Source organism: Protomyctophum parallelum (genome assembly GCF_964188405.1).
Source record: "Protomyctophum parallelum genome assembly, chromosome: 3".
NCBI classification, from domain to species: Eukaryota; Metazoa; Chordata; class Actinopteri; order Myctophiformes; family Myctophidae; genus Protomyctophum; species Protomyctophum parallelum.
In genome coordinates, this window is record NC_139698.1 from 39,438,523 (window position 1) to 39,452,725 (window position 14,203).

Below are 14,203 nucleotides of genomic sequence, written 5' to 3' on the forward strand. Positions count from 1 at the left end.
AAGACAATGTACATTTTATGTTCAACAGAAATGCATTAAAAAGTGGTCTTCTCTACAAGCATGCAGAGGTCACCATTTACCCAAAAAGACATACAAGACAAGGGTCATCTATCAACATATTTATTAAGTCCACAGATAGCCAAGGAGACAATACAAAGTATAGAAAACTGAAAAAAGAAACTGGTACATTTTGTAAAACTAGGTGAAATCTCAAGTGTTCCAATTAATCCCACTCAAGCAAGCTGCATCCTGATAAGTGTTAAGTGTATTCTGAGCAGCTCTAATTTAAGTACAATCGGGGCAATTTGAGTACATGTATGAAGTATGAATGGGTTATGATGGAATCTGTCTTGTCATTTGTCAGCTCTGGCATATTCAAGGTTTGGGAATGGTAAAATCAAAGTATTCAAAAAAGCATATCGATCAGAATCTATATTCCAATTTAAAGCTGCCAGATTTCACCAGTACCAGGACAAACATTTGATACAAAACCCAATTCAATATATGACACATCATTTTATGATACTAGAGCGGTGGCCATTCAACGTCAATGACGTAGATCATTCATTGGGTGGCTGTTATCTTGACGTGCATAGGGAAAACATGCAGCGATCAAACACTGAGTTTAGCTGGTTTGGTATTTAACCTCAGTCATAGGCTGGCTCCCAGTCCATAAACTAGTACTTTATGTGGATATCAAAACTGATGTATTGTTGGTCATTGCAAAATTATAGAGGGCATTATCCGTTATTTGCTATAATTCTTAGCAACATGGTGCCCACACAGTAAAACGTGGTCAAACTATTACCAACAACTCTGTGCCTTCCAAATAATGTGTCATACATCATATTGGCTGCTGCTCCATTATGTCTTTAACTTGACTTGGAACGAAACCAGAGACGCTTGCACCAGGCGTGGTGCATTTAGGCAATGGCAGCCAGGTAGTCTTTCACCTCAGCTGGGCTTAATCGTCTGAAGCCGGCCTCATTACAGATTCCCACCTCTATGTTCTCCTCGGTCATCTGGCCTTCGAAACTCTCCTAAAAACACAGGGAAACATGTATTGTATGTGCAAGACTGATAATAGATGCTATGAATTATTGATACTGCTGAGAGCTGGTCTATGGTCGGAGTCATCAAGTGGGAAAATCTATTTGAAACAACTTTAAAACAAAAGGCAAACCTTCAAAGTCAGGATGGCTGTATGGATGGCATCTTCCAGTTCCAGATCATTGTTATACCTAGAGAATGGATGAGATGGTCAGTCATTACTCTGTATTTCAGTCAATCTAAATTATTAATCATCTAATACATATGGTTGTTATACTGGTGGAGAATCAAACTTATTACTATCACATGTACGTATTAATATAATTCTAAATATGAACATATTTAGAGTTCAAAATGTTGCTCATCTGACATGACAAATGTATATATTCTAATGATCATCCGAAAGCAAAAATACCTTTTTTCAAGGAATGTTTTTCCATTGACATAATTCTTTCCCATGGCTGTAGCTTTCCATGCAAAGTAAGCACCCTGTGAATATCAGAAAGGGGAAAAAAAGTATTAATAGATCATGCTGTGAGTAACAACTGTACTTATAATGGATGGCATTTATTGATATTAATGCAATCAGGGTATGATAATAAAAAGTATGTAATAAAAATATATTGAAATAAGTATTATTTCAATGTGACAGCAGAGTATAGGAATAGAGAAATGGTATTTAGTATTGTTATCAGATGAATTCCCTGCCAAATTTCCTGTTCTTTGCATTCGTCTTTAACAAATGATTAACTTCCTACTTCCTTCACAACTTCCATTGAGGCTTTTGCAATTAAATTATTAAATGAAAGTATGAGTAACAAAATCTTACAGATGGGTCTGACTGGAACAAATATGGGTGGTCTTCATCCCATCCTGCGATGAGCAGCGATACCCCAAAGGGACGCACTCCACTGAAGGGGAAATAACACAAACTGAATCAGATTTCATTGGTGCATTTATATAGCACCTTTTATCCAAACCGCTTCACATAGATTGTGCATTACATTCACACAGTGTCATACACAATGGTGGAGGAAACCATGCAAGGCACCAACCTGCAATTAGGGGTTCAGCATCTCGCTCAGTGTGCGTCCGTGTGTGTGTGTGTGTGTGTGTGTGTGTGTATATTTGCGCGTGCATGTGAGCATGCGTGTGTGGTGCGAGTGTGTACCCACCCAGACTGTGTGTACTCTTGCATAACAGATGCCACTCTCTGGACCAGCTGGCCAGTAGGAATTGGCTCCTGGTAAACCAAGAAATACTGCTGGGCCAACTTCCTGGCTCGACGCACTAACACCCTGGAAGAAGAGCACAACTCATCAAAACGATGTGTGATAGCATCAGCATGTATACATCAGTTATCTTCCAGCACTTTCCACAACTTGTACATTTACAATTCATAACAATCCTGTATGTTTTGTAAGCGGGTTGACTTAGAATGAGAGATGAGACAGACCAGTTATTACCTGTAGTCAGGTCCCATGCCACTGTAAACCATGCCTATGTGTTTGGTGATAGGCTCCACCTTGTGAACACTTTGCTCATCATACAGGATGGACTTCTGTTTCTTTTCTGTTGCTAGGACAACGCCATTTGAGGCTGGAAGAAATACAATAAATAAATACATAAATTATCTTAAAATAAAAAAATAAATAAACCCCTCACATAATTGACTATTATTTAACTTATATTTTTAACTTATTATTTAACCATCCATGCTGAAGCAGAGAGAATAGAATCAAGAAAAGCAAAATTGATTTAGCACTTAACAAATTCAGACAAACCCATTCGTATATCATAAGCTTGATATATACCAAAGGGAAGGTTTGTGAACTAAGAATGGTACATCTTATAGAAATAAATGCACCAAATCTCTGTGCGCATGTATGTAGGACTGTAACGTAACTCGAGAACCGTTCACCCCACAGACTTCAAATTTGACACACGCCTCGCAGATGACAAGAGAGTACAGTGCCCGGCGTCAGTCGGATAGGCGGTTGTGACCAGAAAAGGCTCTGACCGTGGTCCAAATTAGTCAATTTATTGCCCTGGCAAGTGGCAACCCCAGCATTAGCTTTATTTAGCAAATTCCCCACACCTGCCATTTGATCAGTTTGTACTCTTCAGACGTTTACCACTGCACAAGGCTTAAAATGGGTGTTATGACAACGGCTACAACGGGTATTGCATAACAGGGTGGGGTATACTATGCATTCCCCATTGGGCCATTTTCATTGTTACAATCTTGCATCGTTGCCAAGTAGGCCAGTGCCCGACGGGCACAGGTCTAGATAATGAAACGGACACAACATAATGATCCAATTTGTAAGGCACTCAGGTGGCGCAGTGGTGAAGTCCTTGCCCGGCTTTGTCGGGCATCATGATCTAAGGCAGCGGTTCCCAAACCTTTTTGGCCGTGCACCCCGCTACCTCCAGACCTAGCCGCAATTTGCAACTCTAGATTTTTTTATAATGGGATGAATCTAGAGTTGCAATACCCTCCATTGACTCCCTACTCATCCAAATAGCGTTTGAGATCTGCTTGTATTAAACGACGTTAAACTCACCATCATTGGCCAAGCTTGAATTATCCTCTTTCAATCTGCCAAGCTTTTGTTTCATAAAAATCCACCGTAGACATGTTATGAGCTACTTTCTGTCAAGAAATTCTGTTTCTAAGTGCTGGAGATTGGAAGCACTCGTCGTAAGTCACTGAACGGCCCTGTGTACCATCTGTTTCGAATTTGCACATAACGCAGGAGGCAGCAGCGTGACCCGTTAAAAAAACAAGTGCTTCCAAACTGCAACACTTAGAAAAAGAATCACATGCACAGAATTTCTTGTCAGAAAGTAGCTCATAACATGTCTTCGGTGGATTTTTATGAAAAAAATCTCGGCAGATTGAAAGAGGATAATTCAAGCTTGGCCTAGAGCTGCAATGATCCCAGTGGTTCCTCACTGGCAGGTGTGTCAGTAAGATGCAAAAGCAGTGACAACAGAGAAATGTGTGTGGGGAGAAATTAATTGGAATAACGAAATTGGGGTGAAAAGGGGAGTAAAAAATAACTGGCTGGCTACTAAAAAATAATAATCCAATTTGTGATTCAAACTTTTTGAAGACTACCACCCCCCTTATAAAAAACAAGTTTAATTGTTGTTGTTGTTTAAGATAGAATGTCTTTCCACAATTCTTTATTTTTCACCCACTTGATGTGACAATAATGCTTATTTAATTTACCTTTGATTCCCACTGATGGCGCTCCAGCTGCTACTGCTGCCAGGGCATATTCAATCTGGACCAGTTTACCTGAAGGACTGGAGAGGGAACAGAACTTAACTTACAGTAAGATGATGTGCATAATATAGATACGACGAATGCACTGATCCAATTAGCTCCTCTCGGAAGTTGTCGGAACCCTCCGTAAAGCTTTTTTGAAATTTGGATGTCACTTTACGTAGGGTCCCTGTGCGTAACTGTGTTTTCGTATTGAAATGATAGAACGCGGACATCAATATCGTCGTTAACGTCGTGTCTGCGCCGTTTGACGTCTTCTTTTCTTTTGAGTTATTCTGAATGTGTCAATTATAAGTACCTATACATACCGATGCGAATTCTCTTGTGTCGCGGAAGCCGTTAAGTATTTTTAATCTTTGTTTGACCGATTTGGTCGCTTTGATTCTTCTTGTTTATTTACCGTTTATTGTACCGCCTCCCGATGGGCGGGTGGCTTGTGCATGGCTACGTTCCTGCCTCTGATCTGCTCTGTCATAGCTATAGCCACTAGCTAGCCAGATAGGCGGTACAATGAGGTGTCAATAAACAAGTAAGGAAGAGAAGAATCAAAGCGACCAAATCGGTCAAACATACTTAACGGCTTCCGCGCCACAGGAGATATTCGCAGCGGTATTTATAGGTACTTATAGTTCACAAATTCAGAAGCCCTCAAACGAACAAAAGCCGTCAAAGAGCGCAGAAGGACGTATCCAAAGGTATTTACGTTTATTTATGTGTGCGTACCCGGTGGCAGGGTGGAGGTGGAATAGGACCCCATGGTCTGGGTCTCAAAAATGTCAGAAACTTCAGTACCATTGGGTTCTGCTTGTAGGGCTATGATCCAATTAAAACTAATTAAGATTTTGGATTGAAATACTTGAGGGCATTCAAACGGGGAGGACAGATACATCAACAGTATTCAGTTATAAATATTTGAGATTGTATTGACAATTAATTAGTAGGATGTACAGTTAATGTGACTTTTAGTTTGTTTCTTTCTGCATTCGTGACTATATTTTTTAAATAGCCAATAAAAGTTTGTCCCACTCTTTTACACCGGTAAACTTGTGATGTGTGACAATAAGCCTGAAGTTGATCAAAAGCATTAACGTAACAAGGCAAGACTGAAACAAAAAATTTAACCGATTGTCGTCAAGAAGGCTAACATCTGGTAAGCTTCATAATTGGCCATGGCCAATGAGACTTTATGTATTAATTGCTACTACGTACATATGGTATATTAGTGTTTATCGGTCTTTAGTCATGATTAAATTATGTCAGAGTGTCTACCTCTGCAGAGCATTAGAAGCACACACTAGCCGACATGCTAACAGCTAGCTCATTGAACGGCAATGACAGTGCATCGTTAACAACCGCGCTCGAAGCCTTCGTTTCTAACCACAGAAACAATCTGTTCTTATGTAAAAGCCTCTCTCAAAGCCCTGCTTTAAATGCCACAAGTCTGCAGCTGAGTGCGGTCATTTGGGATGATTTTTAACAAAGTTTTACCTGAATGTGGTGAGAGAAAAACTGTATCCCCGTTCCGCCATCTTTGCTTTGCTAGTGAAGTGGATGTGACGTCACGCAGTATCGACACGTATGATTGGTTACAAGCTCGGGCAGTAACAATAGATATGATTGGTAGAATTTACGTTCAGGTCAAATATATTTCTGTTTCTCTACGTTTTAATAAATTAACAAACCACCAGTTTGTCTTCTCTCGTTGTATATGTATATATATATGTTATATAAAATGTCATGTAAAATAAACGTGTTTCGTCGATTTTCAGAAATCATTCGTGCTCCTGTCGCGGATCGATGACGTAAATCGTCATTGACCGTCGCAGTCTTTTCTCTTGTATATATTTCTGTGTGTTGTCTTTACTTGCATCACAGAACTGTTTGGGAAACATCATGCAGCGATCAAATAGTATGCTGAGTTTGGCTGGTCTAGTATTGAACCTCAGACAGTCATTGTTAAGGATAGAAAGCAGACTTCTACAAGCAGCAGGGCTTGATAGACATTTGGGTGAGTTAAGTTTAAACACGTGCTGATTAATTTCTCTCTCTGGTTCAATGTATCTTTCTATTTGTTATTGAATTGATGTCTACTTCCTGAGTGTCACATACCTTTAAAATTGCACTAATGATTTGCCATTTGTTGTTTCTCTACTCTCTAGCTCCAGCGCTGGTAGTAAATGGATCCCATGTCCTACCTCAGCTGGTACCCCAGCAGGAGGAGGAGGAGATGCCCGAGGGGGACCAGCAAAGAGCAGATCAGCCCCCCGATCTGCTGGACAGCATCCTCTGGATGGCAGCACCCAAGAAGAGGCGCACCATAGAGGTCAATCGTACCAGGAGGAGATCCGACAGCAAACTCCTAAAAGTCAAGGTACATGATGGGATCTTGCACTGTGATCTTGCTCATCATTACTCTTTGTCACACAATCACATTTGAGAATGTGGCACAGTATAACATTGTGGCACTACTAGGTCAAATACTTTTAATGTGTTTTGCCTTTTTAAGATAGTTTTATTTAATTGTAGGTGGAATCCTAGAAGAAGGAATATTTTGAAAGGGAAAACTGCAGATTGAGAACAGTAGCTATGGTTTATTATTGCGAACGCAGTGAGCCACTTACTATGACAGCAAGGGCTGAATGTCTGTGTGTGTGTCTGTCCCACTGTTACACCACCCGCCCGCCACCAGAGGGCGCAGCTGTAGCACACACACACACAGGGCGCAGCTGTAGCACACACACACACACACACACACACGCACACGCGCACACACACACACACACACACACACACACACGCACACACAACCACACACACACAAGCTGCGTTCGCTTCACGCGTTTGCGCGTCTTACTTGTACTAATGGTATACACTACAGCATTCAAGATATGCTTGATTTAACCTTTTTTGTCACATTGCCCTGTATTTTGTCAGTGTTTATAAGGTAGAGAAAAGCAGCATCCTCAGGCCAGTGGCCTCTACCTAAATGAATAAAGCATACTGTAGTCACAAAATAACATCAAACTAGAGGTCCCTCACACCAGAGCTTTACGACAACACTGGCGAATAGTGACAAAGGCCTGAACCGGAAGTTTACGGAATGCATTGATTGATTGATTTATTAACAGTTTGCAGAATTACAGTACATTTCAAGCACAACTCAATACAAAAACACCATAAAGCATTACACTTCCAAAGCATTGGAGTCTATAGGCTTTACAGTGACAAATGAGTTACATGAACCACGTGACCGGGCTGTTTTCTGCCCCCTCAATGTCATAACTCTGTCTTACTCTATGGCTCTGCCTCACACCTACTTCTCACCACCGATTATGCCCATCTTGTCAGTCCTTGTCCCTTTTATGCCCGTATATGGAGATCCCTGATGTCATCAGTACTATATACCCAGATATGGACATGCCCCTTTTTGTGCTCATATGGATCTGTGCCTGATGTCATGAAGACACATTGAGGTTAGACATCATATTATAGCTGTATTGGGAACTCCTTATGCTTATGGTTGAGTCATAGTGACATGATCGTGATGACGTGGTCCGCCGGCTGTCCCATTAGCCAATTTAGCCAATAGGATTAAGATAAAGGTCTTATCTTATTACAAAAAGATCAAAGGATTGAGGGGAAATGTTTCAAAGTTTAACATAAACTCTGTTGCCATTGTTGTTGCGGTGTGTATCACACTTCACACCTCGATACTGAATTGATAGTAAGAATAATATGTTTTACCATTACGTTTATCTAATGTTTCTTATGCTCTTTCTCACCATCACCATCTCATTAATACCTCCCCTTGCCTTCCCAGAACAACATAGAACCTTGTCCAGAATGTGGCCACCTGAAGATGAAGCATACTTTGTGCTCGTTCTGCTATGAGAAGGTGCGTAAGGAGACGGCAAAGATCCGTGGACAGATTAACGCCATGGAAGGTGGTCCACTGAGGGCCCCCGCCACCGACACCGTGGTCTTATATGAGGGTGAGGTGCCGCAGGAGCAGGACAAAGGCAAGAGGATTGTGGAGCTGACCAGGAAACGGCCTGCATGGTTCAGCTAATGCAGAATAGAACTAACACTGTTACTAATATAACAGTAACACTGTTACTGTTATTTGATTTGCTGTTTATTTGACAATAAAAAACAAACTCATTTGATAATAATTAATTAAAGTGCTAAAGTACTACCTATTTTATATCTGATTTATTTTTGAGCTCACAAGTTCATAAGAGTGTGACTTACAGAGTAAAAAGTCCATTCTATGTTCTGGCTCTCATCTACTCCATGTCTTTGGAGTAGAAGAGATTAATGTGGCAAAGTTTTCATTTTTGAATTAAGGCTAATCAAAAAGTAGGGCAGAAAAGCTAGAAAATGTATTTACATATTGGGGTGAGGGGTATTCAGTCAAGAGTAAGTGATTACTCACAGCAGAGTTCACCAAACAGAAGGAATTAGTCAAATATTTCACTCTTTCAGGTTTCTTCTTCTGGAAACCTCTGGAAAACATTGCCAATGAGTTGTATATTCCAATATACTATACAAGGGGTGTTGTCATGTCAGGATAAGACAGACTAGCTTTAAATAGTTTTTTATTAATCTACATTATTTCATGTCACCATATGAAATCTGATTTAGTAAGTGCAAAATTAGACAAATCCTAGATATAAATAACTCTGGAGGGTGGGACAATTAATGTGGTTATGATAAGTTTAAAGGAGGTACTTTAGTGACGACTACTATTTTGTACATGGTGGAAAATAATTTTGCTCTTCTAAACTTGGATGAATGGCCATTCCTCTGTATTTGTAGATTCAATTTACTGCTATATGTGGCAACTATTAATATAGTTTCTAGGCACATATTAAGTAGTTGCCATGTCACGAACCTATGAAGTATCAGTCTGTGTGTCCCCTGGAACGTGCTGTGTCCTGGATCAGTTACATCATCTTGTCCATCTTACTCAGTTTCACTCTTACAGATTAGATGAAGCTGGGCACTGTCCAATAAAAACACGGTAGACAGCAATCAAAGTTACATTTCATTATGGTAGAATTACCTAATATGTGGTCTGTCACAATGATGCAAAAATGATGTTGGTGTTGGGATCTTTAATACAATGTTTTGGAAAATCATCTTGTGAAATTATGATTTTCAGTATTTGTGGTTAGGATGGGTTAAATACATAGTACATAGAATTTGTCCTGTTTGTGAAAATGTGACAATAATACACTTAACACAAGACGAAGACATGACGAAAATATCAGATCTACAACCTGTGCCTGCATATTGTGAGCTTGTAGATCAGCTAATTTCATCAGAGATTTTGTATAAAGGGTGGGTACGTTTAAGTGGTTAGAGGGTAACTTTTATTAAAAGTCTCATGTGAATTCTGTAATCACTTTACATAAAAATAAAACAATACTGAATAAAATAAAAATGGCCGCTTCCCCGCATTTATCAAGGTTCTTTATGTGTGTATTGTGTGAGTGAGACTGCCTTTGTGGAGGAGAAAGTCTGGGCCCACAGTAGATGCTCCTGTGCAAATAATTTAAGATCAGTATCAAGGGTGAAAATGATGAGAGGATTTACGTGTGGGATAGATTTCTGGTGATACTGTATGACTGACTGCATGCAACAGCTGAACTTAATTAGTTGGAGTAAGGGGAAAAATCAGCCTGCTCCAGTTCCCCAGTTTGAGAACTCTTTACAAAATGTTATGAGATAGATATCAGTCACCATGTCACAGCTGTGTATAAGTGTAATGATTTGGCTGCAATAGTGAAACCTGACTATGACCTATGATGATCACTTTTCATTCTTAAAGAGATCCCATTCATTTACGCTTGATACTAATTAATGGTCTAATGTGTTTGTGTAGTGTACCTTAAGTTACTGGTATATAGGCTTTTCACTAATACAGTGTACTACTATTGTGATATTAATAGTTTTCATAGTATTTTCATGTATGACAAATGTAGGAAAACAGCTGTGTAATGCTCAACAGATGTTGAGTATATGGTACTGTAGCTCCCTTAGTCCCTTAGCAATTGGAGGAAGAATTTTGTTTTAGTTTTACTGTCTTGTGATGATTAAAAACAAGCCAGACAGACACCACCAGCGGTTCCCAACCACTGGTATGCAGAGCGGTGCCGGTCTGCGGGACATGTACCACCGGTACACCAGAAGCCGGCCAGGAACGTTTATGGATATCCTGCATGCATCAATGCCATGCCTATAGTTCAAGGCCATGGCCCATGAAGTCATCTTTTGGTCCATGCAGAGCATTATAATTTCTGTGCTCATGGCTGTGGTTTGTACTATTTTGATGAACAAAGTACAATTTAACCACAAGAATGAACCTCACTAGCCTCCCTATTTTGGGAGAACATTCTACAAGCAACACTAGATATTTTCGGTGAAGAGGATTTAATACAGTAGAGGGGAAAAAGGAGGGAACTTAGTCTAGACACCTGGGGGACTTGGGTCAGCAACGTATATAGCCAGGCTAGGGTAGTTAACAAATGCAATACATACACAGCATAGCACAGTATCATCAGTCAAGTTTAATTTGCACACAGGCAGGTGACAAAGTATATTTTTAGGTAAAAATTGACTGTGAGTTGTGATCAAATTGCTTTCACCTATATACATCCTCAACAAGTGATCATTCTGATCAATGTGAGAGAAATCTGAGGAGTGTGAAAAGATTTATTCTGATCTAGTGGTCTTAGCAGTAGATTCTTTCTGAATGAAATAGCAAATTAATGTGGTCATATTAGACACCAAAGCTGGGAACGCATGCACACACACACACACACACACACACACACACACACACACACACACACACACACTTCTACTGAAACTAACCTTCAGGATGGATGAAGTGGGGACATTCACAGAGTTCATTACAGTGTGATGCAGAAGACTAAGAATAGAAACCAGAACTTTATATTTAAGTGGTTGCGCAACACACAAAATATCAGACCCTTCGGCACAACAGACTCAAACGCACACAATCATAACTTAGATCAGTCTCTCTCACACATACAGTAGATCAGTAAATCTGTGACTTAGGACTTAGGACCAAAACACGCATCCTGATTTTTATCGATATCTTAATGATGTAGGACATCTGCATAATACAAATTATTCGTTTCTTACAAAGAGGAGATATATAGTCACAGCAACTAGATTGATTCACTATCTTCCTGTGGCCGTGGACACTTAATTCTGAACAAGAATAAGGAATCAGACCATTTTTCTTTTTACACACAGCTTACTCAACAACTCACCATGCATTGTGTTAGCAGAGGAGGAAGCTACCTGGTGAACTCCCATTCTGATGTTCAAGAAGATGACCAGCTTAAGAGAGAAAGATACCAAGAAAATTGGCTAGATCTGGTAATGGAGACAAGACCACAGCACCAGTAGGTGGATGCATAATTTTGTATTATTATTATTCTATTATCCTGTGGAGTGGTATCTTGTATTATTACTATAATGTCTTCCATTTAATACACACCAACTTAATGTGTAATGTATGGTTACAGTGGTTTCAGTAAAATAGCAGCTTTCATGTATCCTTCCATAATCATCAATAATTTGGATTAGTTGTTTCTTCAGTCACAGTTTAACACTGAGAAAGTTGAGAAGGTAAAACTGGTATGCGTATGCCTAATATCTATGCTATGCTCTATATCACATGTATTATCAAAAAATAATTGTGTGTGTGTGTGTGTGTGTGTGTGTGTGTGTGTGTGTGTGTGTGTGTGTGTGTGTGTGTGTGTGTGTGTGTGTGTGTGTGTGTGTGTGTGCGTGTGCGCGTGCGTGTGTGTGTCAGGCTGACACTGTCTGAGAAAGATGTCTCTCGCAGAGAGAGCTATGAGCAGCAACAGGTCATCCACTTCCTGGTTCTTAGATGTCCCAGTCAAATACTGAGGCTTGGCATACAGGGAGGAGTCATGAAAGACCACCAGCACCACCTGCCACTGGAAACGTCCCTACTTACCCCGGTCTTCAAGCTCCAAAGGGCAGAATCCCCCTGGAATACACTGCGAGCCATCTCCTCCTGCTGGTCCATGGAGGGACAGGACCATGTGACTAATGGTGTGTGTGTGGATAAACAGGAGGTCTCAACAATCACTAAAGACCTTCCAAAACTCACCAAGCCAATCAGAGTGAATTTCAGAGCCTCCAGCCTCATGTCATCTCCAAGGGAGACTTCTCATCGGGTTCCAAAGCGGGAGTGAGGGGGTTCCATGCATGGTGTGTGTAGTGTGTGTGTGTGTGTGTGTGTGTGTGTGTGTGTGTGTGTGTGTGTGTGTGTGTGTGTGTGTGTGTGTGTGTGTGAGAGAGAGTGTGTGTGCACTGTGCAGGAAAGGATGTATGTGGCGGGAGGATGGTATCAGAGATGGGAAGATATTAAGATCAATTTGAAGACCAGTTTATACTGATGAAAATCAAATGAAAGTGATTTTACAATGTATGAGCAAGTGGAAGGTAATATGACTGATGTATGATGTTCTTTAATAGGAAATAAGTTCTGTATACCGGTAAGTTAAGTATTTGGTGAGAAAACAAATACAACAGTAGCAACTAGCAATTGATAGTTTTTGTTTTTGGAAAATTTATAGAGAAGGCATGGCAGTTACGTTGGAGAACGATGTATCCAAGAGTAACTGTCTATTTGTGTATATGTATTATTATATATGTACAATTTTGTGAGTGTCTTGTAAGCCCGTGCGGGCTGGGCATCTTATGATGTAAGACACTTTAATAAAAACTCTATCTATCTATCTATCTATCTATTTATGATTACATTGTAATATAATCATGTTTGGTGACACTGTATTGATGAATAATATGAAACTTACTTATCACATTGTCAACTGCAGTTGAAGTTTAGAAGTAGAATTTCCTATACATTTACCATATTTTCAGATAAGTAATTATTAGAATTAGTAATTATTGTAACTAGAATTTCGCGGGCCTGTGGCCCGCTCATCCTAGCGCATCCTCGATGCATGGCAAATGAGAAGAAGGCAATAGCGGGAGGGCGATGCGAGTGCTGTACTGTACCCCTTTGTACTGTACTGCACTCCTTAGTATTGTACTGTACTGCACTCCTTAGTATTGCACTGTACTGTAATGTTGTCCACTGTACTGTACTGTACTGTTATTAGTGTTGTTATTATTATTGTTGTTGTTATTATTGTTATTACATGGATTATTGTTCTGATGTGAGCTTGTTTGTAAATGAGTGAGTTTACAAAGAAGCTTATTGGTATTATTATGATTGTTATTAGTAGTATTGTTATTGTGATTGTTATTATTACATGGATTCCAAAATTGCTAAATATAAAAATATATATATTTTATTATTGACATTTTTACAAACAAATAAATAGGCTAGTTACAGTAGCTGCCCACTTAAGCACCCTGACCACTGCAACAATGACATTAGCACCCCTCCCCACACCAAGGATGGCCTATATGTGAGGAATGTTGTTTTTCCAGTTCTAGATGGGAGATCATTAAAGGACAACTTTAGTTTTTTTCAACCAAGGTTCATGTTTTAGGTTGTTATTAGAGAAACTAAAAGGTGAGTGTTATTTTTCTTTCATTTGCTGCATTCTTTTGTTTTGTGGATTTTTGCAGTTTTTGACAGGGGGGCGGGGTCATTCGAGCATGGGGCTAAATATGTATTTTTTTACAAAATATTATGGCGATTTATTATTTTATTATTTACTATAGTCTTAATAAACCCCAAGAAATTACATCTGACCACAAAAGATCACAGGATCTACTGAATGTGACAAACTGACATAATTTATTTAGCCCCATGCT

General features: G+C 39.7%; 3 protein-coding genes across 3 annotated transcripts; 2 read left to right on the forward strand and 1 right to left on the reverse strand.

Annotated features, from left to right (window-relative positions):
* Positions 1–104: 104 nt before the first annotated feature.
* On the reverse strand, positions 105–5,888 carry LOC310855508 (proteasome subunit alpha type-2). Its single transcript, XM_083760533.1, has 8 exons — positions 5,834–5,888; positions 4,289–4,365; positions 2,517–2,649; positions 2,226–2,348; positions 1,880–1,961; positions 1,466–1,539; positions 1,184–1,241; positions 105–1,040 (listed from the first exon to the last, which is right to left on the reverse strand). The coding sequence occupies exons 1-8, from the start codon at positions 5,872–5,874 to the stop codon at positions 924–926; spliced, it is 705 nt and encodes a 234-aa protein (XP_083616659.1). The 5' UTR covers positions 5,875–5,888; the 3' UTR covers positions 105–923.
* A 284-nt stretch (positions 5,889–6,172) lies between these two features.
* Positions 6,173–9,686, forward strand: mrpl32 (mitochondrial ribosomal protein L32). Its single transcript, XM_083760995.1, has 3 exons — positions 6,173–6,353; positions 6,505–6,716; positions 8,166–9,686. The coding sequence occupies exons 1-3, from the start codon at positions 6,239–6,241 to the stop codon at positions 8,412–8,414; spliced, it is 576 nt and encodes a 191-aa protein (XP_083617121.1). The 5' UTR covers positions 6,173–6,238; the 3' UTR covers positions 8,415–9,686.
* A 1,668-nt stretch (positions 9,687–11,354) lies between these two features.
* On the forward strand, positions 11,355–12,624 carry LOC310855836 (telethonin). The gene is made up of 2 exons (XM_083760996.1): positions 11,355–11,784; positions 12,198–12,624. Exons 1-2 carry the CDS (start codon positions 11,651–11,653, stop codon positions 12,604–12,606), a joined length of 543 nt encoding a protein of 180 aa, XP_083617122.1. The 5' UTR covers positions 11,355–11,650; the 3' UTR covers positions 12,607–12,624.
* The last annotated feature ends 1,579 nt before the right edge of the window (positions 12,625–14,203 follow it).